Source organism: Carcharhinus amblyrhynchos, chromosome 19 (assembly GCF_965287045.1).
Source record: "Carcharhinus amblyrhynchos chromosome 19, sCarAmb.v2.hapA, whole genome shotgun sequence".
NCBI lineage: Eukaryota > Metazoa > Chordata > Chondrichthyes > Carcharhiniformes > Carcharhinidae > Carcharhinus > Carcharhinus amblyrhynchos.
Window position 1 is genome coordinate 25918609 of NC_137342.1, and position 27077 is coordinate 25945685.

Sequence of the window (27077 nt, forward strand, 5' to 3'; positions counted from 1 at the left end):
ACTGTGTGCATTTTTGGGTGCTGCACCTGCGCAAAGATATTTTGGCCTTGGAGGGAGTGCAGAGGAGGTTTACTAGGCTGATACCAGAGTTGAGGGGGTTGAGCTATGAGGAGAGGCTGAATAAACTAGGCTTGTACTCGTTAGAGTTTAGAAGAATGAGGGGAGATCTCATTGAGACGTTTAAGATGATGAATGGGATGGATAGGATAGAGGTGGAGAGACTCTTCCCGCTCAAAAAAGACAGTAGGACTAGGGGGCACAGCCTCAAGATAAAAGGGGGGCGGTTTAGAACAGAGTTGAGGAGGAACTTCTTCACTCAAAGGGTGGTGAATCTCTGGAATTCTCTGCCTGTTGAAGTGGTGGAGGCTGCCTCGCTAAATATTTTTAAGACGCGGGTTGATGGGTTTTTGATAAGAGAGGGGATTAAGGGTTATGGGGAGAAAGCGGGAAAGTGGAACTGAGCAGCGACAGATCAGCCATGATCTTATTGAATGGCGGGGCAGGCTCGAAGGGCTAGATGGCCTACTCCTGCTCCTATTTCTTATCTTCTTAAGAAGGCATACAGCATGCTTGGTTTCTTCGGTCAGAATGTTGAATTCAGGAATTGGGATGTCTTGTTGAAGTTGTACAAACATTGGTAAGGCCACGCTTGGAATACTGTGTGCAGTTCTGGTCGCCCTATTATGGGAAGGATATTATTAAACTAGAAGGAGCACAGAAAAGATTTACTAGGATGCTACTGGGACTTGATGGTTTGGGTTATAAAGAGAGGCTGAATAGACTGGGTATTTTTTCCTTTGGAGCATAGACTGAGGGCTGATCTTCTAGAGATCTGTAAAATAATGAGGGGCTCAGATCAGCTCGCTAGTCAATATCTTTTCCCAGAAAGAATCCCAAAAAATTCCCCTGTTCTTCCCCATTTGATGTACTGTTTCTCCATGTCAGTCCCCTTACAGCTGAACTTGTCACAGACAGGAATACACTCCCACACCAGCCTTTTCAGGCAGTGCATCCCAGATCCGAACAACACAACTCATTTTCCCCCTCTGCTACCTTCAGCAATGATCTGAAAGGTTTAAGGTGAGAGGGGAGAGATACAAATGTGCCCAGAGGGGCAATCTTTTCACACTGTGGGTGGTGAGTGTCTGGAACAAGCTGCCAGAAGTACAATTTTGTCTTTAAAAGCATTTAGATAGTTACATGAGTACGATGGGTGTAGAGGGATATGGGCCAAATGTGGGCAATTGGGATTAGCTTAGGCGTTTTTAAAAAAAAAAAGGGTGGCATGGACAAGTTGGGCCAAAGGGCCTGTTTCCATGCTGTAAACCACTCTGACTGTAAGATCACATCTAAGTCCCCTACACTCCTGTGAAAAGAGTTGCTGTCTCTCCAGCCTCTCTCCAAACTTGTGGTTAAAGGAGTTTGAATGCTGGCTGTTGTTGCACACAGGTCTCTTGAAATGAGCTTTCCACACAACAAAAATTGGTAACCAATGTACAGGTTAGTACTTAAAATACGATTCGATCAAGAATGTTGTCCAAATAACCCATCGTTTGTAAGAAGGTTTTAAGTGATTACTAGATTGTTAGAACTGCTGTTGAATTTTTCAACCAGATTAATTCTCCATTACGTCCATCTGCTTGTATGAATGCAGGTAGTTATTACATCATTGCTAAAGGTTGTCATGTGCACAGATACCTTGCAGACTCTTCTGTTTATTTTCAGCCTATGTTTAAAATGGTTAGTACAAAGTTGGATTGCTATCTGGAGATTAGGGCACTCCATTGCAGAAAGATATATCAGTGCGATGAGAAAGGTAATACCAGGGATTAAATCCTTTGGATAAAAGGCTCAGATATTCGATGAAGCAGAGAAAACTAACACTAATAAAAAGAGGGTGCTGGCGGTCTGGCAGAATCTGCAAACAGAGGAATGTTTCACATCCAATCTCTCCCACCTTCTAATCTATCCACAACATTCCTTTTTGTTCTCCTTGACCCTCCTCACTTTTTCAACAGTATAAAACCTATCCACCTCTCACTACTACCAAAGCACAGTTATGTTGGACTTGAGATATTAACTCTGTTTTTCCACAGATGCTGAACATTTTTTCCCAGCATCCACCATGTTTTGCTTTTATTAAAACCACTACTCAAGTGGAATCGGATCAGAATTTGACCGTTTTGAAGTTTGATAAAGATCAAAAGATTATCTTGATTGATGTGAAAGAAGGAAGTTTGCTTTTTTTATTCCTACCGTCATTACAATACGGAATACATTACCACACGTACCTATTGAAACTGTGACATTGTACCAGAGAATTGGGTGAAAACCTGTAGAATAATATTGAGGGATAGAGGAGAAATGGAGAGGACGTGGAATGCATAAGCCCATTGTGTCTGTGCTTGTTTTGCACTAGAGCTAAGTTTTTTGTTAACCATGTTAGAATGTCTGTGAATCTATGGATTTCATTACTGTGAATTACTAAGTCTGACCATGCATGAAATGACCCCTAAAAAAATCATTTACAGATGTTCCTGTTATCTATGATGACTGCCAATGTAGTCAAAACACTGCCCTCTGCCAAAAAAAAGGGCTTGCTTGATTTTTTTTTTGGATAATGGGCTGTTCTTTAAAAAACAGCCACATAATCTCTTTATAATTGCTTCACGTGCAGCCTCATTGCATTTCAGCAGCATATATATGTGGCTTTGCACGTGCAAGCATTTTCTGTCACTCTTGCAGACTTATTAAGATGAAAGAGGGAAGAGCTGGAGAATTGGCTGCGAGCTTTTGGTCATTAGGTAGCATCACACTGTTAGACAAGATGTGTTAACTGCATGGTTCAAACGTAGAAGTAATAGGTAAAGTTGTCATAGTCCCAAATGACCATAGGCTGTGACTGGTAGTGATTTGACCTGAGGATCACCACATCTCAGGCAAAGGCCAAGGTTAATAAGGTGGGGACTTCATGAATAATCTCTGGGCACAGGAATTGAACTGGTGCTGTTGGCAATACTGTGTCACAAACCAGCTATCCAGCCAATGGAGCCTAGCCAACCCTAAGCTAAGAATTAATAACCCACATGTCCGTGGCACTTGTTAAGGCTATTGCTAACTATGGAAGAAATCTGCCACTGCATAAGTACTAGTCCCATGTCCAAAATCCACCATCCTTAGGATTGTGATTGTGCCAGATTTTGGATAATCAAATCAGATAATTTCATCTTTTATTCATTGAATTTGGCCAAGGAGACTAAGTGTGATTTTTTTTTTTAAGAAGAGGTTTTCTTTCAAAAAAGGAATACATTTTCAAACTAAAGTTTGACAGCAGTTCAGGTTGACTCAGAGCCACAGAACCTAGACCAGCATGCCACTGGAAACAAAGGAGCGAAACCGCTAACTAGTCTGATATACTGTGTAGAACTAACACCTTGGAGGTAGGACAGCCAAAGATTCACTGGATTAATCTCTGGCCAGAGATGGTTGTCTTATGATGTCTTAGGCAGGAACTGAAGAATGTCGACTGGGGGTAAATGTTTGAGGGCAAATCAATATCTGGCGTGTAGAAGGTTTTGGAGTGCAAGTTGATAGGAGTATGTTCCTTTAAGGATAAGCATGGCAAGTTTTGGAAATCTTGGATAACAAGATATATTGTGAGCCCAGTTAAAAAGAAAAATTAAGCATTTGTCAAGGCTAGGAGGCTGGGAACATGCAAAGCAATGTGTGGAATGCAAGGAAGGTAGAAAGAAACTTCAGCAAAAAGTCAGGATCGAGCCAGTATTTAGGCAGTAAGTCTGAATTTGATTTAAATCAAATGGAATATATTTATGATGACTTTTTTTTTGGACAAATTTGGTTTTAGGAAGGTCAGATCTTGAATCTCCAACCTAATAGGCTGTTTTACTTTTCATTTTTCACAGAAGCCATCATGCTTTGAAATTGCTAGTTTATATCATGTTCAGTTCAGTTTCGTCCAGAAAATACTTGGCTAGGAGGATGGAGGTGGCCTTAAAGTGAGACATTAAACTGTTCAGGTAGTTTTATTATTGCAGAGGGGTAGGTGGAGAGCATGATCTTCTGAAAGAATTGGATCAGATAAACTGAAGAATTTTATTTGTTTGAACTTGTGGTAAAATTCTTACAACTGCCAGAGCTCTCATCTGACTAGGCTGGAGTAAACACCTGATCCCAGATAAAAGAATGTGCTAATGCCCATCCTTTCGTGTTAAATCAAATTCATTTCTGCCTCTTTCCCTAGATTATTTATTATTTTTGTAAATTATCTATAATTTGCTTTCATCCTAAATTAAAATGTGGTAATCTTGGTTTAAAACTATTTGGAAATATTTTAGTAAGGTAACTTTGAATAAATGTAAGCAGTTACCCAATCAACTTGGGATACAACAACTTAAGTACTGTACAATCACATGAGCATGTGTTTTGTAGATCACTTGAACAAATTGTATTTGGAGTGTTACTATCACTGACATAAATTTAAACTATAAATGTGTGTTTTAGTTGCAAAGTGTACAAATACCAGACAGAAGGCAATTTTCTGACACCTATGGTATTTTTTAATTGCAGGTGGAACCTGTAACTCGTCAGTGGGATGACAGTACCTGTGGTGTGTCCTCAAACCCTCCAGCAGAAAGTGAAACTCATAACCTGATGGGCATTGTAACTTCATGCAACAAGAATGGTGGCTACATTAATGAAACTACTTACTTCTCAATGGAAGATGTATGTGAAGGTAAAAGTGCAGCAATCTTTTATTTTGAAAAATATCTATAATTAGCCCACCAAAGTGTCAGCTGTACCCATTGAAGGTGCACTGCATGTTTTATGTAGAACGATGAATGTTTTGAATGCAGGGCACGTCCATCCAAACTTTTTATAAATGAATTGTATGTTCATTTTTTTTTGTCAATTTGTACGCTACAATCTATCTTACCTTTGGGTAAGAAATGGGGCCATTCATCTAGGACTGTTTTTACTGATTGGATGTACTAACCTTGCTGGCAAGAATATCTGTGGCAAATGTCTCCAATTCAGTTGTTTTCTGACATAGTCGAGTTGGGTGAAGAACGTCATTAGCAAACAATTAGTGCTAATCATTTTATTCATATATATGCAATGTATAAGTGGGTTGCTTGGTCCAACCAACCCATGTTGGTATTCATTCTATTGAAAAGATCATCTCTTTGAAAGGCAAAATAAGCACTAGAAATATTGTCTTTTTTATTTCTGGAAGGAATATCTTGGGTTTTCCAAGAAAGCCATGTCCTCTCCCATCAGGAATGATTGAGATGATGCAATAAAGTATGAAAATTAATTTTGAAATGTTGAAAAAAGATTAAACACTTTCTAAAATAAAGTTTTGAGAGCAGTTCGGGTCAGATGGTGGTGAGGGGTATCCGGGTTGACTGAGTATAGGAACTAAACTAACACACCACTAAACAGCAGTGAAGCTGATAACTACTGCAGTGTGCTACTGAGAACTAATGCCTAACTGAATTGACCTGGTATTTGGACACTAAAAGTCTGAACTTCATTTATAAAAGTAGCAAATGGAAAATGTCAATTTTCTGGGCAAATTTTGTTTCAGACTGCCAGATTTTTGATCTCCAACCTTTTTATATTTAATGAGTGCATGTGTATAAGTTTTTATGGTTGCTCATTGCACCATCAATCATATTTCATATGATCTAACCTCTGCTTAATTGAGAGATCCCCCAAATAAGAGAAACACCAAGAAATCAAATAGGGAATTGAGAAGAAATCGCTGAACCCAGAGAATAGTGAGAACTTGGAACTCCATCACACAGGGAATAGTTGAAGCAAATAGTTTGGATGCATTTAAAGGGAGACTCGGTAAGTATCTGAGGTAAGGGGATAAAGGGTCATGTAGATATAGTTAGATGGGGGAAAGACACGGAGATTCGATAGAATTTAAATGCCAACTTTAGCCTGTTTAGGCTGAATGACAGGTTTCTATGCTACAGTAGCTTTTGGCTCCTCTCGCCACCATGTAAGTCAGTGTCATCTGAGTACTATTCTAATGCAGAAGATGTAAAGGAAAAAATAAATCACTTGCAAAATTTTACTATTACTAGTTGTGGTTTGAAAGCCATGCAGAATATTGGTGACCTTGTCTGGCATTTATTTTTACATTCTTGTCAGACTTGACTTTTGTCCATTTTTTTTTTAATGGATAAACCGTAAAGAAAATGCATAATGAAATTTCATCTATAGCTTTAGCTGTTTAAAAGTTTATTTATTAGTGTCACAAGTGGACTTGCATTAACACTGCAGTGAAATTACTGTGAAAATCCCCTAGCTGCCACACTCTGGCACCTGTTCAGGCACAGAAGATGAATTTAGTGTGGCCAGTGCACCTAACCAGCATGTCTTTTGGACTGAGGAAACTGGAGCACCTTGAGGAAACCCAGAGACACCGGGAGAACGTGTAGAATCCACACAGACAGAGACGCAAGCCGAGAATCGAACCTGGATCCCTGGCGCTGTGAGGCAGCAAATCTAACCACTTCAAGCTATCAGTAAATCCTAATGTGTAGCTTTCAGACTGACTTGGTGGAAAATTAAAATCTCCTAATGTGCTGCTGGCCACTGTTAAGATGAACCCTGCTTTCATTCTGTTCCTATCACTTAGATAGGAAATGAAGTCTACCAAATGTGTTCCTTTCTGTGCTCCACCCGGACTTCTGACAGATTCCAAGCTAAACAAATGTGGCACAGCTCGTCAACAAAGAATGTTCTGTCACCCCTAGCCTCTGACAATCTAGGCTGATGTTTAGTCTCTCCTTTTTTTTTTCTTGTGTGTGGATACCAAGGATGCTAAGCGAATAATTTAGTACAGTCTGAAAATACTGCACACCAATCTACAGATGGACATTTACCCATAATTAAAATTGTAAGCCTTGCTCTGAGCTCTTGTGTTTTAGTGCCTGGGGCCCCTTGCTTCCATTTATTTGGACTCTGTGTTGAGGTGTGTACACCAAAAGTGCTGCTTGATTGTTTTCCAGGGTTTCAGCCCTATAAAGGTGACTGGGTACAGGCACAATATTCTATTGAACAAACCACTTGGAAAAGTCAAGCCTATGATGTAAAGCCACTTAGATACAAAAGAGTAGATAAGGTAAGTGCCCATTAAAGATGTAATGGCTCTTTTAAAAATCTGTAGAATTTTGGATTTTAAAAAATATAAATGATTCAATACAGTGGACTTGAGGATTATTTGTACTTCACACCCTCGAGTTGATTTTCTTCCAATTAGAGTATTCATCAGAATTATATTTGCAGATGTAAATTATATTCATTGGAAGAGTATTTCCATGTATCCTGGATATGCTCAGTGTACATTTGATTTGCATTTATTTGTAGATGTAAATACCTGTTGGATTTAGTTAGATCACTTTTACACGCCCTAGGCACACTCCACATGTGGGTTTACTTTTTTAAAAAAATCACACATACCCAAAGCTTCCACTTTAAACTTCTAACTCTCCCCCTTTTTAAAAGCTGTGCAGTTTACTCAACCGCAGTCCTTCGACTGCACCGTCTCCTGGTTTAAAAAATAACTAACAGGCAGAATTTGTACGTGATGTGTCTGGAATCCATAGAGCTGCAATGATTTTATGTAATGCAGCAGCCCCAGGGATTACAGTGGGGCTGTTTCTTCTGCCTGCTGTCTCCAGAATGGCAGATCATAGAAATCATAGAATCCCTACAGTGCAAAAGGAGGCCATTTGATCCATTGACTCTGCACCCACATTTACCTAGGCCCTATCCCTGTAACCCCACATATTTACCCTGCTAATCCCTCTAATCTATATACCTTGGGACACTAAGGGGCAAGTTAACATAGCCAATTCACCCAACCTGCACATCCTTGGATTGGGAGGAAGCCCATGATGACAGGAGGAGAACATGCAAACTCCACACTGACAGCCACTGCATAACTTGGGTGTCCACATTTGTGTGAATGTAACATCTCCCTTTCCCACACAGTAGCAAATTTACTAGCCTTGTTGTCCTTTTGCCAATATTACAGAGGAGATGGTGCTGGAAATCTTAAAGCGCATCAAGGTAGATAAATCCCCAGGACCTGATGAAGTGTATCCCAGGACATAGTGGGAGGCTAGGGAGGAAATTGCGGGTCCCCTAGCTGAGATATTTGAGTCACTGATAGTCACAGGTGAGGTGCCTAAAGATTGGAGTGGCAAATGTCATGCCTTTGTTTAAAAAGGGTTGCAGGGAAAAGCCTGGGAACGATAGGCCAGAGAACCTCATATCTGTGGTGGGTAAATTGTTGGAAGGTATTTTGAGAGACACAAGGACTGATTAGGGACAGACAGCATGGCTTTGCGAGTGGAAAATCATGTCTCTCAAATTTGATTTTTTTTCAAGGAGTAACGTAGGTGGTAGATGAGGGCAGTGCTGTTAATGTCATCAGCATGGACTTTAGCAAGGCCTTTGACAAGATATCGCATGATAGGTTGTTGCATAAGGTTAAATCTCTCGGGATCCAGGGTGAGGTATCTAAGTGGATACAAAATTGGCTTCTTGACAGAAGCCTGAGGGTTGTTTAAAAAACTGGAGTCTGTGACCAGCGGTGTGCCTCAGGGATCAGTGCTGGATCCATTGTTGTTTGTCATTTATATTAATGATTTGGATGAGAATGTAGGAGGCATTGTTAGTAAGTTTGCAGATGACGTTAAGATTCGTGGCCTAGTGGACAGTGAAGAAAGTTATCTGCAATTGGACCAGTGGGCTGACGAATGGCACATGAAGCTTAATTTAGACAAATGCGAGGTGATGCACATTAGTAGATTGAACCAGGGCAGGACTTACTCAGTTAATGGCAGGGCGTTAGGGAGAGTTACAGAACACAAAGATCTAGGTGTACATGTTCATTGAAAGTGGAGTCACAGGTGGACAGAATGATGAAGAAGGCATTTGGCATGCTTGGTTTCATTGGTCAGAACATTGAAATACAGGAGTTGAAATGTCTTATTGAAGTTGTACAAGACATTGGTAAGGCCACACTTGGAATACTGTGCAATTCAGGTCACCCTACTTCAGAAAGGATATTATTAAACTAGAAAGAGTGGAGAAAAGATTTACTAGGATGCTACCAGGACTTGGTGGATTAAGTTATAAGGAGAGGCTGGATAGACTGGGACCTTTTTCTCTGGAGGCTGAATGATCTTATAGAGGTCTATAAAATAATGAGGGGCACAGATCAGCTAGATAGTCAATACCTTTTTCCAAAGGTATGGAAGTCTTAAGACTAGAGGGCGTAGGTTTAAGGTGAGAGAAGAGAGATACAGAAGTGTCCAGAGGAGCAATTTTTTTCCCACAGAGGGTGGTGAGTGTCTGGAACAAGCTACCAGAGGTGGGTACAATTATCCTTTAAAAAGCCTTTAGATAGTTACAATGGGTATAGAGGGATATGGGCCAAATGCAAGCAGTTGGGATTAGCTTAGGGGTTTTAAAAAAAGGGTGGCGTGGACAAGTTGGGCCGATGGGCCTGTTTCCATGCTGTAAACCTCTATGACTCTATAAAAGGAAAGGTTTAAACAGAAGTGGAAGGAGCTTTTTTAAAAAAAAGGTTGAAAGAGAAGATGGTGTGGTAAGGCAGCCGAGTGAGGATAAGCAACAGATGCCTGCAAAGCAACTTTGGTGATGATCACAGAAGTGTGGTATATAAGTGGACCATCTGACCCAACCATTCCATGCATATGTGCTACACTTCAGCCTCCTCCCATCCTTCCTTGTTTCTCGCCCTCTGTTCCATTGTATGTTTATCTTGCTTCCCCGATGTACAATTTGCTTCAATTCCTCCCTATGATAGTGAGTTCCACAATTTCACCACCTGAATGAAGATGTTTGTTCTGAATTCTCTATTGATTTCTTGGCAACTATCTTGGATTAATGACTCTTCTTCACAAATGGAAGTTTTTCTCCCTTTTGTGTTCTCTCTCTCCAGCAAAGCCTTTCAGAAATCTGTATATCTCTTTCAGACCACCCCTTAAAAAAGAGACCCATCCTGTTTATCGTCCAGTAGGTTCTGATATTGTTCCTGTAAAAATTTCTTTCCATTACCTCTACTCTCATTAGGTGCCAGAACTGTGTGCTTTGGTCACACCAAACTAGTCATTGCTAGGTTGATCTGTGACATTTCTTGCAATGTGAATGTGATTCCATTCTGCATAACTTGGATGACCACATTTTGTGTGAATATAACATCTTCTCTTGTAAATTTTAATCTGTTAAGTAGAATTTATTATAAACTATTATTGGTTGTGCTTCCTGTTTGAAGGTACCAATAACCAGAATTCTTCTTCGAAGTGGTGTAGTGGATGACGTTGTGTTTTTCACACTCGATTCTCTCCGACTCCCAAACCATTACATACCCAAAAAGGGTGACTTGGTCAACCTTGTGATCATTGAAAGTAATCAGTCTTTCTACCTATGGAGGGCTTTATGCATTGCACCTGCAGTGAAAGAAAGGTATGGTTTAATCCAGCTTTACAGATACACTTTGCTATGTACTGTTTTCACTTACTTGATTTAAACTTTGCCATTCAGAGCCAATTTGTGTACTGTCCTCTGAGGTAGACTATAATGGTCTGTCGATTGATAACCATTAAATGGAATTGATCCAGCCACTTATCCCCCTCTCCTGCCCCTTTCAGTCTACTGGTCAATTTTTGGCCATCCAACGTGGGACAGCAAAATCCAGCCCAGGTGTTCAGTCAATAATCAGAATATGTATCTGACACAGCAAATCAATCAAAAGTAGAGAGCAATTTAAAACCACCTAGTTCTGGATTGTCCTCTACTGAGAATCAACAGAAATATAGCATTAGATACACTTTGTAAATTCTTTATAATTTTGTCTTTTTTTTTCCTTGACACCTTTTCTCTTTTGATTGTTCCGTTAGGAGACTGGTTCAGGAATGTACCTGCTGTGGGTTAAGATAGGCCGAGTCTAAAATTAATCCAAATGAAGGGAAACCACTGCTTGAAAATATGTTGTGGAGATGCTGCCATTGGACTGGGGTGGGCCCAGTAAGAAGTTTCACCACACCAGGTTAAAGTTCACCAGGTTAAAGTTCAACAGGTTTATTTGGAATCATGAGCTTTCGGAGCACTGCTCCTTCAGGTGAGTGCAGAAGTGGGTTCACAAACCCAGCATATATAGACACAGACTCAATTGCAATTGTGTCTCTGTCTGTATATGCTGTGTTTGTGAACCCACCTCTCTGCTCACTTGATGAAGGAGCAGCACTCTGAAAGCTCGTGATTTCAAATAAACCTGTTGAACTTTAATCTGGTGTGGCGGGACTTCTTACTGAAAATATGTGGATGTATTGCTGGTGCACCAGACCACTGGGTATAAGCTGGATCTAATACCTGCAGTACAGAAGCTGAAAGAAATGTTCAACGTACTGGGCACAAACTGGGTTGATTAAATATCTGTAAATGTTGCAGCTCCTTTCAAGTTATTACAAACACATAGGGTGGGATTTTATAGTCTCGCTCAGCGCCAAACCATAAAAGCCTGCCTGAGGTCAATGGACCCTCCCATTGCCTGCCTCTCGCCCTCTCCAATTCCCATGGTGGGCGAGGCTGTTCATGTTCCGCTGCTGCTGCAAGCAAGAACGGAGAATTTGGTGCTCAGCCAAATGGCCATTCACTGCAGCAGGACCAGAAAACCCCACTGGCGTGAAAGGCCGGAAGTTCCACCCATAATCTATGATGAATTATTCCTGTGAAACACATTGTTCCTTTCTTGTAGGGAAGAATGGTAACTAGAACATTGGAGGTGATCTAGTAGGACATCTTTCCCATCACAATTCAAAGCCTCTGAGCAAATTGTCATCTATCTCCTCCCCCTCCTTTCCCTTTTCTAAAGTTTTTCGGCACCTTTTAAATAAAATTTTGTTCTGTACCACCTCATGCAATATAAAACTGTAATACCTTACAAACATATTGGCTTAGAGTCGTAGAGGTTTACAGCATGGAAACAGGCCCTTCAGCCCAACTTGTCCATGCTGCCTTTTTTAAACTTCTAAGCTAGCCTTCTGCCAACATTTTCTTCTCTGCCACCCTCTGGTGCCCCACAGAAGAGGTTATTGTGTATGAGTTTTGACATTGGTGAATTTTGACAGATTATTCAATCACACTGTGAACCGCAGTCCAAGCCTAAACGTATGTTTGTCATATGGTCATCTCCTTTGCAGCCATTCCTGTTTCTATGCAACTTGGCTCTTGTGAAAAGTGTCTGTAGAACATGTTCAGTGAAACAGGGTAATATTTAAATTGCATTCTGCTTGAATTAAGAGTGTACAAAATGTCTTTAGTAAAGAGGATTTCATATTGAGAGACTTGGGTTGAACTAATCTGGCATGGAATACAGAGCAGAATTCTGCCGAACTGCTCTGAAGTTAAAAGTATTTTGCATCATTCCAAATATTCTTCCCCCTTCTGGTCTGTTGGTGATGTGGAAGTTGCCTCATTCTCATTTGCATTTCCTTAGCTCTTTCTTTCTTGTTCGGGGCCAAGATTGCAGATGTTCCTCTGTACAAATTAACATGGTGTTTAACTTGCATTCTATTACTATTTAGTTACTGAACAGTAACAGGACTGTAAATATTGTTTTTTATATACTAGGATATTCAGGTAGTTTTGAATGATCCTTTCTATTTTTAATATCTGTTCAATTACTATAGTGGGAGGCAAAACTGCTTGTTATTGACTTAGTTTCTCATGTAAATACCATTCCAATTATCAAGACACAATGGCAAACAAAGGTGCTTTTGTTTTGTACTCAGCAGTATCTTATGTTGTTAAGATCAGTGTCTGAGGGGCATTTAGCAATATTCTTAGACTATTTGCTACCTTGCTTCCATGATTTGGGGAGTATTGCATGACAATGCAGTAGAATCTAAGGCTGCATAGAGGCCCTTATTAAAGCATGTAACTGGATAAATGCCTCAGTGTGATGGTTGTCATAGTAGATCATCTTGTATACATTAACCATACTGCAACCTTCCCAAGCATCATGATTTGTTTATTTTTCAAATCTCAGTACCAAATTTCTTATCAGAATTAATTAATTTAGGCTCTGCAACCTCCTGAAACATTGTATCTGAAATTTTCTCCAGCACAGGAGGCAGAGAAACAGGCACCTAGAATGATTTTGCTTTTCTTTAGTCCCTTTCGCTGTTTCCCATGCTCCTTCAAACGTTGTCCTCACTCTGGCTTGTGCCCATCATCCTTGCCTTGCCAGTGCATGATATTGCTATCTTGTGTTTGTATGATGTAAAGTTCCAGGTGTTTATAAAGGTGATGGGGAGGGCAAAATTACAATTTTCAGGGATGCAATACATCAAAATCTGGCTGTTTTTTCAGTTTATCGCTTCTTTCGATGCCAAACAAAGAGTTCAAGCAAATTGACTTGGAGTTCCCTAACATGGAAGGATTGGAAGTTGCAAGAAGGATTGACTTCGGTACCATTAAGCAAGGAGAGAAAAAAGACTTGGTGGTGTGGATTGAGTAAGTTTACACGGAGTACAATTTTCAATACCTAAAAGGGAAATCTAAGAGTCTCAATATTAGGATTTGTGTGTGTGCTGTTGAATTGCACTTTTGTGTAGTTGACAGGCAGAATGGCAATGTACTTTTTGAATAAAATAAACTTCTGAAAGGTTTAAGTAAATTTCCATGTTACCTTGTTGACATTGAAGGCCTTTTAGGGGCAAAATTGGATTGAATAAAAACTTCCTATCTGTTAAGTGAATAAATTGTCACTTCAATACAGTCATCAGTCCAAGTTAGTTGATTGTGTTGAGTGAGCTATGTAATAGAGGATAAAATGTGTTCCTTAACTCCACGTTTAGCAAATAAGCAAAAGAAAAATATATTTTGGTCACAAGAAAGTAGAATTGAGGCTGAAGATCAGTAGTGATATTGAATGGCAGATTAGGTTTGATGGGCTGAATGTCTTGGTCCTGCTCCTAGAATCATAGAATGCCTATTGTGCTGAAGGAGGTCAGTTGATGCATCAAGTCTACACTGACAATGACAGAGCATCTTATCCAGGCCCTATTTTCACAACCCCATGTATTTAGCTCACTAATCCCCTTAACTGACGCATTTTGAGGTACCAAGGGGCAAGTTAACATGGCCAATCCATCCAGCGTTGGACCCCTATTGCTCCTGTTTCTTCTTGTGTCATGTGCAGGAGCAAATCTATGAAATACCAACTCGGGTTCTCCATCAGGAAGTCTCACCCAGAATCATTTTTTTCTTATTTAACAAGACGAACACTAATCTTTCTGGTACATGTAAAATAGGTCACAAACAATATTGGAGCATGTTTTTTTTGGTTGCTGCTGTTGTCTATTCCTTTGGGTTATTCAAGAAGACAGACCAGGGTCTCATGTTTACCAAAATGTTGAGTGCTGCTACATGTATCTGAATATGGACCTTTTGAGTGTCAGCATACTGTGAGGACCACAACTAATGGGCTGGTCAGCCCTAACCAATATAGTGAACTTGGCATCAATACCATAATTGCATTCATTTTGAACATGCTTCACTCTTCCTTTCTGATCTTCCTCAAGTTAATGCTGTTTATGTGATCTGTAAATAGAATTTGGTTACAGACAAGCTCTTGTGTTTTCAGTTTCATCTCTTCCCTTTCTAAACTGGAATATCCAGTGACCACTAAGCTGCCCAGGTTGTGTTCTTTTTAGCTGTGGTCTCCACTGGAAGTGCAACATTTAATCAGTTTGGAATTATTGAGGTAAATGTAATTTTTTTTCATTCCCAGGTTGTGGGCATTGTTGGCTAGGCCAGCATTCATTGCTGTCCCAGATTGCCCATGGGAAGGAGGTGATGAGTCATCTCTTGAACTGCTCCAATCCATGTGTTACAGTACACCCAATTCCAAAGCTCCTTAGCACCTTCCAAACCCACAATGACTACCTTCTAGTAGGATAAGGGTAGTAGATACATGGGGACACCACCACATGGTTCTCTCCAAGCCCCTCACTATCCTGACTTGGAAAGATATATATCACCATTCCCTTTACTGTCACTGTATCAAAATCCTGGAACTCCGTCCCTAACAGCAATGCGGGTGCACCTATGCTCCATGGACTGCAGCAGTTCAAGAAGGCAGTGTACCTCCACCTTCTCAAGGGCAATTAGGGATGGGCAATAAATGCTGGCCTATCCAGTGGTGCCCAAATCCTGTAAAACAAATGAATTTTTAAAAAATGCCCATGGTGCCATCCAGAAGGGGATATGCTTTTAAGCATACAGACATAAAAATATGCCATTTCGTTTGGTGCCAGATCAATAGTTAGTTTTAAATCTGAGATTGGTAAATTTAGCCAAAGTTATTAAAGGATATCTGGCAAAGGCAGTTGGGTTACAAATCATTACGATTCTGTTGAATGGTGAAGATTTGACAGGCTAAGTGGCCTGTTACAATATTCATGCAGAACGTTTTGGAAGAGAGCATTTCAGCAGCAAAGTTGAGGAGGAACAGTAGGACAAAGACAAACAAGAGGAACTTGGCCAAACTCAGTGAAATTACATTTGCTATGACAGTCTGAAATCGCCACACAGCTAATTAAACATTTGTGGTTCTCTAGCTCTGAATATAATGGAAGGGATGATGGAAGTTTTATTTGTAGATTTGATGTACATTTTATTTACTTCATCTGTGATTATTGGTTTTCAGGAACGAAGGAGAAGAGATGTGTAGCCTCCTGAGCTACAAGATGGCAGGATGGGAGAGAGGAAATCAGTTCTTTTTAGCATCAGCACATTTAGTTACTGTCTCTGAAAATGGAGCCATGCAACAACAGAGCCCCACTAAATTTGACTCGAACTGCGGAATGATCCATTCCCAGTCTTCATATATGGCCCTTGGTTCTTCCTTTCCCGGAATATCGGTTCACTGGGATTCTCAGCTTCCCTACGTGGCTCTTGATCACACTGATTTACCCACGCTTTGTGATATAACCTCACATGGACCAGACGATTCACGCAGTTTGCAGTGCACCCAAGATAAATTGCTGAACAACCTACCATCAGTCTCTACAAGTTTGGCAGATCAGCTGAATTGTCCACGGACACATGACCATGCTGATATACAAGCTGAAAAGGTGAAGCAAGAGTTAAGTGCAAATGCAGAAATTGGTGAAACAGTACTGCAAATACTACCTGGTGGAAAAGCCTATATACGCCTAGTGTGTGAAGCAAAGTAAGAATCTCAATATTGATAATCGCTTATTATTGAAGAGAGTATTTATCCACAACTCTAAGATAGCTAACACTAAATCTTAAATATGTTGAGATTTTTAAAGTACTGGGTATGATGAAAAATGATGGCGCAGGAAGTGAAAGCTTCAGCTAATTTCGGCCGAATGTTAAAAATCTCCTTATTGCTTTTCTGATTTTAAAAAGCCTTCTGAGCCACCTGAAAGAAGATCAAGGAGTTCCTAATTTCTGCTTTGATTATGGTCAACCAATCCCATCTCCACTGCTTTCCTCAAGTTGTTTCTCTTTACTACCACTCCTATTCCTACTTGTCCCAGTGCAGCTAGAATAGTGGATAATCATACAACACTGAATAAAACCATTATCTGGGGCAGAGTATCAAAAATGGAATACTTCACTTAACAGGTTGTCACCACCCTTTGCGAGTATATTCAGCAGGTTTGCTTTATATGGAGTTGTTTGATTGCCAAAACCTATTTGAAGCTGTTCTGGCAATGTATGTATTACTGCTAATTCAGAAACTCCGTTAATGTTCTGGGGATCCAGGTTCAAATTTTGCCACGGCAGATGGTGGAATTTGAATTCAATAAAAAATAAAATCTAGAATTAAAAATCTACTGATGACCATAAAACCATTGATCATTGGAAAAACCCATCTGGTCATTAATGTCCTTTAGGAAAGGAAATCTGCCATCCTTATTCAGCCTGACCTTCCTGAAACAGCAATGTGGTTGATTTTCAACTTCCCTCAGGCAGCTAGAGATGGCCAGCCAGAGACACCCATGTCCCACGAATGAATATTACAAAAAAAATTTCACCTTCATTGATGGTTTAAAACTCAAACTTTTTTGAAAGATTGACCTTTGTATTATTACTATTGCGTGTATTTTTGTTATGTGGCGATCTGGTCACCATTCATAAATTTGTCAGGTATTGAAATCCTATTGGACAGCAAGGCTGGACAGCAAGTCTCATCTTCTGTATACCCGTTCTGCCTCGCTGTTTACATTGTGGATGTCATTGCAACGTGCCAATAGTTTATCCTTTTAGGAAAAGTTGATTCAAAGTAACATGGTCTGATGGTTTCCTTGTACCATGTACTGTATAATTCAATTTCCAGTAACTTCCAATTGTGCATTGAGTTTATTCTATTAGTGTGGCAAAAGGGACAATACTTTCGTTAAAATGTAGAATATAATGGATTCCTGTGGTGTGGGCTTTGCCTCGATCACCATAAATTGTTAATAGTGAAAGATATGAAACCACGCTGGATGGAGAGAGTACATTGGATTTTTAAAATGATATTTATTTTACTTGCAGTACCCATTGTTTGAAACACACTCCAAATATAATTCGCTCAGTTTCTTTCACATAATTAGCTCTTAAATGTAATTTTGACTTGTTTTAAACAGAAATCCTGGCCGTTGTAAAGATCTTCTCCTGCTTCGCTTTAATGACTTTGTGATGGGATGCTACGTTGAGGTGGATGTGATGAGTGATGAGGAATATCTCCTTGGGCCGAGATCCCATTATCGTCCCGTTCAACCCAAATCCCTTCAAACAGAACAAAAGGAAACCAACTTCATGGTTGTGAGTGCAAAAAATCCTACCAGGTACCATAACATTTCCAAAATATCATGCTAGCATTTCTCCTGTGCCAATGCTCGTGCCTTAGTCGGAGGACTATAATGAGAGAATAACTTGAAGAACTGGCACTCCTATTTACAATATCTTAATATTGCTCAGGCCATCCAGACCTGCATTATTTTAAAATGAATCCTGTGCACGGTTAGAAACATGATTATTCACCCCATCAGATGGGGAATTGAGTCTACCCAAAACTGATTTATGGAAGTTTGTGTATAAATATATACTTTCAATCATGCTATGTATATATAATTTAGTAAATTGATAGAAGTTGCATTCATGCCTTGGGGTAACACAATAATTTAATCTTCAGTAATAAATTTTAGGGAAGTACAGAGTATTTGAGAATTAAAATAGGAACTGCAGCTAGTTTGTGAATTCTATTACATTTACCTTTGTTCGTCATACTGTACAATCACAGCAGCACTCTGTCCTTGGCTTGCCTGTCTAGTAATGACTGGATCCAATTCGAAATGACAGAACATTGCATTGCTCCACAGCTGACAGGAGCAAGTTGCACATTCCAGATAGGCAGTTAGCTGAGTCCTGTCTACCAAGGGGCCTCGTCAGAACTCTGGCCCCCTCCATTTGTGTTGCAAATAAAAATTGCTAATATTAAATTATAATCACTTTTTAAGAAAAAATCTTTGCCAATGAAAGGAAGGGGAAAAATTGAATTTGTGTTAAATTAGATACCAGTGATGTTGAGGAGAGTGCAGCTTCTTGGATGGGAGTCCCAAGTCAAACAGGAACAAGACATTGAATTGATGATCGGATGTGTGAATTGGCCCACTAAAAGGAATTGGATTGGAACTCCTTGAATTGAGGAGGATTTTGGGAAGTCGCAGGATCGGCAACCAGAGGATCTTCCTGGAAGAGATACCAGAGTGTCAAGTGGAGGCTGAGATGGGAGGAGAAATAAACTTAACTGAAGCAAAGGGATCAATTAATTAAGTTTAATCCCACGTTTGTTACATGGAGCAAAGCTGAACCCAAAGGAGAGGGGGGGGGGGGTGGTGGAGAAATGGTTAATTTCGTAGTCATAGAGATTTACAGCATGAAAACAGGCCCTTCGGTTCAACTTATCCATGCCACCTTTTTTAACCACTAAGCTAGTCCCACTTGCCAGCATTTGGCCCATATCCCTCTATACCCATTGTACCCATGTAATTGTTCAAAATGCTTTTTAAAAGACAAAATTGTACCTGCCTCTACTACCACATCTGGTAGCTTGTCCCAGAATCTGTGAAAAAATTGCCCCTCTGAACCCTTTTGTATCTCTCCCCTCTCACCTGAAACCTATGCCCTCTAGTTTTAGACTCCCCTACCTTTGGGAAAAGACGTTGAATACTTACCTTATTTATACCCCTCATTATTTTATAGACCTCTACATAAGATCACCCCTCAGCCTCTTATGCTCTAGAGGAAAAAGCTCCAATCTATTCAGCCTCTCCTTGTAACTCAAACCATCAAGCTATAACCAGATAAGAGGGAAAATAATTTAATTGAGGAAATAATTGCTAACAGTTGAGATTTCAGAAGGGAAAAGATGACACAAAGCAGTCTGGAAAAATTACAGAAAACTAGAGAGAGTTCCATTGAGAAGTGGAAATGTGTAGTTACAGGTGTGGCTGTATGTCTGTTACACCAAATAATTACCCAGTACAGAACGGGAAACCCTATTGAGATGACATCTCTTGGAAATGAGAAGTGGCACGGCAAAAAGTAAGGCATTATTTGTCACTAGTCTTTTCAAGTCAAACACAATTAAAGAGGTAGCTGTAGTTAGAAAATATGATTTTTGACCGTGGGAACTTGGTTTTGGATGAATAAAGTCAGTCTGTGGTTTTTCAAGTGTAGTTGATCATTATACTTGGAAGCACAAGTTTTCAAGCAAGATTAAAAGCTGCTTTCAATTGGACAACGGCCAGATTCTTCCATTGTGGAATTTAATGAGAGCAGCTGACGTCTGTCTGATCCCTCTGCAGGACAGGATAACTTATTGTGTAGTGAGTGAAAAGCACTTTGAGATTTGAGCAACAGCTTGTCTAACCTTTAATAACTTTGTGGATGTTCTGCCCAGACTGGCCGGAAGGCACATACCTAGCTTCCTCCCTCAGTACTCTGTACCTGAGAGATTGAAGGAGTGCATTGAGAAAGGTACAGATGTCCTGACTATTCAACCAAACTTGTCAGAGGTGAGTCTTTAACTTGATCACGGTCTGTCCTTTTCCCATTTTTGTGTGAAAAGTTATCTCTGCTACAAACGAATGTTTGTTTGCAATTGTTTTAGGCTCTGAACATGTCGAACTATAAAGACCATTTTTCAACCCTTCTGTGGCTGGAAGAGATTAAAGCCGAGATGGAGATGAGGGAATTTAGCATGATGGCGATGACTTTAAAAAAGCAAGGCGATTTCCTAATCCTGGAGGTACCAGGGTTGGTTGAAGGTCGTCCATCAGTATCTATTGGTTTGTTGGACATAAATCTGTTTACACACTACTAAGATGTGAAGCAACTAACTTTGCGCTATTGCTGCAGTTTGGGATGTCAGAAGGGGCAGTTAGTGTAGTTACACCTCCCTCAGCTTTTTAAACTGTGTATTTGTCTTGAGTTTAATGTAAGTTTTGAGCCCAGCTATTGATTTGTGAGCTGGGTAGCACAATGGTGTGACTGCAAAATAATTCAACAGCATCCAGTGCAGCAGCTGAGGCACACTAAATCTAGGCATATCAAATCGACTCCATGGAGCTATCAAAATGAAATTAAAGCATGATCCTTGGCAAAGGAGCAAAATGTCTTGCTGCAAGAGAGCTCCACTCTGGAGTATTAGAGACAGGATGCAGGTATTCTGCTCATGATAGATGAGTAAAATTCAATATTTAAAAGTGAAAAGTAAATGAATGTTAGAGAGGCTGAGCTAAGGTGTAAGAGTGCATCTGTGAGTAACTGCTGATAAAGCTGCCTGCTGAAGCAAGGGGATATTAAAAAGGATATCCAAAGGTTTTACTTGTTAGTGTTAGAAGTAGGCTCACTGCAACAAAGTCGCCACACTTCAGCACCTGAGGGAGAATTTAGTATGTCCAGTGCACCAAATCGGGACGCCTTTCTGACGGTGAATGGGAACCAGAGCATCCGGAGGAAACTCACCAGACACTGGGAGAACGGGCAAGCTCAGCACAGACAGTGACCCAAGCCGAGAATCGAACCCGGGTCCCTGGCACTGTGAGGCAGCAGTGCTAATCACTGTGCCATCAACAGGAATGGGAATCAAATAGGAATATCAATAACAGTAAAATCAAAAAGGGAACACCAACAATAATAAAGTGAAACAATGTAAATAGGGCAAACAGGGCACGGTATTATGAGCAAAGAGTTTGAGAAGACTTTGCTGTGGAATGTGCACAAATACATCAAAAGGATTGTGAAATGTGATAACTGACTGTTCAATCAGCAATCTTGTAAAAAGGTTATGGCTTTTTCAGAAAAAGAAATGATGTTCACAACACAACCACCCCAAAAAATCCCCAGGTAAAATTCAGGCTTCGATGTAAGAGATGGAAATCCAGGACAGACTGGAAGGAGTTAAGACTAGTATCGGCCCAGGGTTAGGTGGTTTTTATTCTGAAGTGCTGAGACAATCTTGTGCGTGAATCTTTGAAACACTAAGTCTCATTGACGGGGCTAATGAAAGAAGCAGCAAGATTTGCATTTACATAGTGCTTGTCACCATCTGCAAACGTCCCAAAGTTGATTACAGCCAGGAAGTACTTTTGACATACAGTCACAATTTTAAGGAAGAAATTACGGCCAATTTGTGTACAGCAAGTTCCCACAAGCAGCCGGAACGTTGTGAGAACATCCCTATTGTTTATTGTAGAAAGTGTTGCAGGATTTGTTTTACACTCAATCAGGAGGGCAAAAAATTCCCATTTTATATTTCTCATTGGAAAAACGGCAATGCAGCATTCCCTCAGTGAGGAGTGCCGGCCTAAATTAAGGAATGATATTATTGGTGTGTCCTAGGAAAAGAACTTGAAATGGCTTTGTTGCTTGAAATTAGTGCATAAGGGATTAAGGTTGGAAAACTGCTTGTTTGCCTGATCTATATTACCATGTCTATTTATGTACTGAGCAATGGGAAATGCCCTAGTTTTACTGTTTTGATTACAATACTGTTTTGTATCTCTCTCATGGAAAATACATACAGATATTATAAGTAATAATGTGGGCAAGGCCAGCATTTATTGCCCATCCCTACTTGCCCTCGAAGGTGATGGTGAGCCTTGCATCGCTGAAATCCATGTGGTGTAGGTACATCCATAGTGCTGTTAGTAAGAAAGTTCCAGGATTTTGTTCCAGTGACAGTGAAGGAACGGTGATATATTTCCAATTAGAGATGGTGAGTGGCTTGGAGGGAAACTTGCAGTTAGTGGTGTTTGCGTGCTGTCCCCGTCCTTCTAGGTGGTAAAGGTTGCAAGTTTGGTAGTTGCTGTCCGAAGAGCATTTTGTGGATGGTACACGCTATTAATCGTCGATGGGTGATAGTCACAAAGGTTGCTTTGTCCTGGGTAGTGACAAGCTTCTTGTGTTGTTGGAGCTGCACGCATCCAGGCAAGTGGAGAGTATCCCATCACACTCCTGATTTGTGCCGCATAGATGGTGGACAGGCTGGGGGTGAAGAAGTGAGTTCCTCGCCACAGAATTCCAACCTGTTTATGAAGCCATGGTATTTATATGGTGGCCCAGTAAAGTTTTTGGTTAGGTAAACCCCATGGTTTTGATTAGTGGACAATTCAGCAATGGTAGTATGGGCAGATGTTTAAATTCTCCCCAAGTGTTGAGATCAAACTAACTTGAATTAAGTAAATGCTGTAATTTTCAGTTAAATCACACAATTCTGCATTAATGTTCAAGGTTTACATAACTTCCTTTAGGCAATCTTTCGGGAAATAATGATGCATTAATTTTATTTTACGAATATAGAGATGAAAGGTGGGGTGCAGCAAATTTTTAGAATAACAAGTGCATTATTGACTACTGTTATTTGATCAAATACTTTGCTATTCATTTAGATTTGAAGTACTGTTTAAAATGTGCTTTCTTATCATTAGGTGACCGAATAATACTAAAGAATTCACGTTTTTCGGAAGCTGAAGTACGGTACTGTGGCTTTGTATCTGAGGTAAATAGGCTTCACTCTGCAATCCGAGCTACCAATAATTATCTGGAAAGAAAATAGTACTTCCTTTAGTTACCAATTAAAATTGCATTCTGTGGGCTTTTTAACAATCATGTGCTTGCAGTAAGAATTTGCAAACACAACTGAAATTGTGGAGAATTTTTTTAAAAACTATTGTTTCAGAATGTTCAAACATTTGTATTAATTCTTAGGAAAAAAAAAATCATGCCTTTATATCCTTACACTAGCACTAATGTGTGAATGTATTGTCTTGTTTGTTTTGGATTTTGCTTTTCACATTGAGTGAAGTTAGGGATCGGTTTTGGCCTAATTGAAGGGGAGGTGGGGTGATGTGTCTGAGTGTTTGAAGTCCCCACATCTGTCCTTCTCCCTCCTTATGTGCCAGGCAATTTTGAAGATGTTCGATTTTAAAATTTAGAACACTTTCAGAGGGCAGGTGATTTTTTTTCACCTAGTTGCAGGCAAGGAAATAAATTTCTCTGACTGAAAGGAATCTCTGTTAATTAATCTGGATAATATAATTATTGTGCTTGCTCTCCCAGTATTCTTGCCTCATCTCTCCTTTGATGGTGCTGACATTTGCTCAATGGTATTGTTTGAAACATGCCTTTTGCACCAAGTAATTTACTTAGGTGATCATTCTGTTTGGCTATAGCCATAGAAATAGTAATAGGCCATTTAGCCCTTTGAGCTATTCCACCACCAATTGTAGTGGAGAGTTTCAAACTTCAACCATTTTTGCTGTGACGAGGTGTTTTCTATTTTCACTATTGAAACATCTGGCTCTAAATTTTAGGCTCTTGTTCCCTCAAACTAGACTCCCCAGCAAGTGCAAATAGCTTCCCTGTATCTAACCTATTTGTCCATCTTGATACCTCAAAGGAGATCTTGTAGCATCCTTACCTCTGTGCCTAAAGCTCAGGGTTCAAGTTCCACTTAAAATTTTAAGACCACAGAAGGTGTGTTCATAACAAACCAGTTGATTTATAAGCCTATAAATCCATCCAATATACCTGATGACAGATATAGGGGGCAGGAGGGTGTTTCCTGGTCAGCCATACTGCAGAAGGCAAATGGCCAAGCCTAATCATGGATCAATCCAATGGAAGTCCATGATCACTAACCGCCCTTGGGGCATGGTACAAGACAGAAGAGAAATACCTTGAAATTTCAATCAACTCAACCCTTAACTTTCTAAATGCTGCAGGAGCATTCAAATTAGGAGCAGGAGTAGGCCACCTAGTCCCTCCAGCCTGCTCTATGTTGTAAGATGATGGCTGATCTGATGTAACCTCAACCCCACATTCCTGCTTACTCCCTGATAACTTTTCACCCCATTGTAAGAATCTAACTAGCTCTGTCTTAAAAATATTCAAACTTCTACTGCCTTTTCAGGAAGAGTGTTCCAAAAGTCACTACCACTTAGGTTGCTTCAACAATGGCCCACTTTGCAAGGTTTCAGTCTCACCTTTTCATGGTTCCCTTTCCAGTAGAATTTTGTGTGCGCTCGAGCAGCACCTTCTGAATGCACTTACAGATTTCGAGCCCACTTACAGATTTTAGGATATGCCCAACAGAACACCACTGTTTCTAAGTGGTTCACTTGCCCCAGTGGTCCACAGTGTGAATCAGAGAATCCCTGCAGTGCAGGAGGAGGCCAGTCGGCCCATCAAGTCTGCACTGACGACAATCCCATCCAGTCCCTGTTCCCGTATATTTATCCTACTAATCCCTCTCACCTAAGCATTCTGGGACACTAAGAGGAATTTAGCGTGGCCAATCAACCAAACCCACACATCTTTGGACTGAGGGGGGAAACCGGAGCAAACATGTAGACACAGGGAGAATTGCCTGTGTGGAGTTTGCACAATGACCCAAGCTGCAAATCGAACCCAGATCCCTGGAGCTGTGAGGCAGCAGTGCTAACCACTGTGCCGCCGTGCCACCCCCAGTTGTGGATCTGCAACCTTTGGCTGCCTTTTCAGGTCTTCAATGCTGTGTACTGCAGCCTTTTCTTTACCTCAGGGGGCTTATTTGTTTGATCCGTTCTTTTAGCTTATCTTAACAGGTTCCTATTTCTAATCCCTGTCTTTGTCCCTTACCTGGGACTTGCTTTGGGATTTATCTCTGTCCCCATCCTGTGTCCTGCCCCTGGAATATCCACTTGATAATGGCGGTCCAGTTGAGTTCATCTGACCTGCTTTTCGTGCTTTTTGCCACTTCCTTGCTTCACACAGAACCAGCCTGAAGAAGGTAAAACAAACTGTGCGTGTACACCTCACAATCAGGGTGTGCACAAAAGGCTCGTCAGGAACTGGAGTTCCCAAGCTCTGGCTTCAGATTAGGATAAGTTTTAAGTTTCACCACAGTATCCCATTGTCCTTGAAGTTTTTCTGTAAGTTTTGCCTCGTCTGGTTTGTAGAGCTGGTCGTCCTTAGAAAGGTAACAAGTTTCTCCTCTCCTCTCCTCTCGATGTAGATTTATGAAGATGAGCTTCTGCTGAAGTTTAATTCTTCTTTTCACCAATCCTATGGAGGGGAACCTGTGGACGTGGAGTTTACTTACAACAGGTAAAACCAGGATGCACACAGTAGTTGCAGGTTGAAAGATCAACTGAAGTGTATGTTTAAAGTAGAAATTGAAGGTATAAGAATTTAACTTACATTTAGTGAGTTGGTCTGTATTCCTTTGAGTTTTTCTGTTTCAGAATCCCAACCAGGAGGTGTCAGTTTGCTGTGGAACAAGCTATGTATCTCGGTGAAGCAGGTACCACAACTTTGAATTCTCTGTGGGAGCATAATGTTGTTGTTGTTGTTGTTGTTGTTGTTGTTGTTGTTTTTTTCTGGCATACATCAAAGTGGGAGGATTATTGGAGCTTTTGCCTGTGATGTTTTGAAGTAGTATTGTCTTTTGTATTTGACATTTGAAAGACGACTAAACATGACAACGTTTTCACAAATCAATCAAAAGTGACATTCTACAGAAAGCTAATTTGTTTTGGTTATCTCCTGTTTTCTTATCTGTATCATGAGGAATGCTGTTAATTATATTCAGAAAGAAATTATGGTTTATTGTCATTTCCCAGGATTCAGATTGCAGCCACTGCGTCATACCTGTGACATTTTATATTCTGGCATCTGTTCTGAGAAGATAATTTTTTGGGGGACGGAGAGAGCATTAAAAAATTCCTCACACAGACTGAACTGATCAAGTTGGTAAAGATGTTTAGGATGGTGAATTTGCAAATTAGTTTCTGGAATAATAACTTTTGGAACTCACTATAGATTTTAGAATCACAGAATGGAATCATAGAATCTTGACAGTGCAGTCACTGACTCGCTGACACCTCATCCCACCCAGGCCCTATCCTCATAATCCCACTTAGTTACCCTATTCACCTACGTATCTTGGGGCACTAAGGTGCAATTTAGCATGGCCGTTCCACCTAATCTACACATCAGACTGAGGGGGGAAACTGGAGCACACAAAGGAAACCCATGCAGACACGTGGAAAACATGTAAACTCCACAAAGACACTCACCCAAGGCCAGATTTGAAGCCGGGTCCCTGGTGCCATGAGGCAATAGTGCTAACCACAGCCACCATACCACCCTGATCTAGTTTTGTAAAATGAGGCAGGGTTAGGATAGAGGTGGAGAGGCGCTTCCCGCTCAAAGGACAGTAGGACTAGGGGGCACAGCCTCAAGATAAAGGGGGGGCGGTTTAGAACGGAGTTGAGGAGGAACTTCTTCACTCAAAGGGTGGTGAATCTCTGGAATTCTCTGCCCGTTGAGGTGGTGGAGGCTGCATCGCTAAATATTTTTAAGACGCGGGTTGATGGGTTTTTGATAAGAGGGGATTAAGGGTTATGGGGAGAGGGCGGGAATGTGGAACTGAGCCA

General features: G+C 40.5%; 1 protein-coding gene across 2 annotated transcripts in view; it reads left to right on the forward strand.

Moving 5' to 3' along the window:
* Positions 1 to 27077, forward strand: part of mov10l1 (Mov10 like RNA helicase 1) — a 79731-nt gene that overhangs the window by 14158 nt on the left and 38496 nt on the right. For both annotated transcript variants that reach the window (XM_080207874.1, XM_080207875.1), the window contains 11 exons: positions 4588 to 4753; positions 7047 to 7159; positions 10346 to 10536; positions 13444 to 13587; positions 15785 to 16309; positions 17739 to 17939; positions 20057 to 20171; positions 20267 to 20444; positions 23088 to 23158; positions 25655 to 25746; positions 25884 to 25942. In XM_080207874.1, coding sequence (XP_080064000.1) covers positions 4588 to 4753; positions 7047 to 7159; positions 10346 to 10536; positions 13444 to 13587; positions 15785 to 16309; positions 17739 to 17939; positions 20057 to 20171; positions 20267 to 20444; positions 23088 to 23158; positions 25655 to 25746; positions 25884 to 25942 — 1855 coding nt within the window. The remainder of the gene's footprint in view (positions 1 to 4587; positions 4754 to 7046; positions 7160 to 10345; positions 10537 to 13443; positions 13588 to 15784; positions 16310 to 17738; positions 17940 to 20056; positions 20172 to 20266; positions 20445 to 23087; positions 23159 to 25654; positions 25747 to 25883; positions 25943 to 27077) is intronic.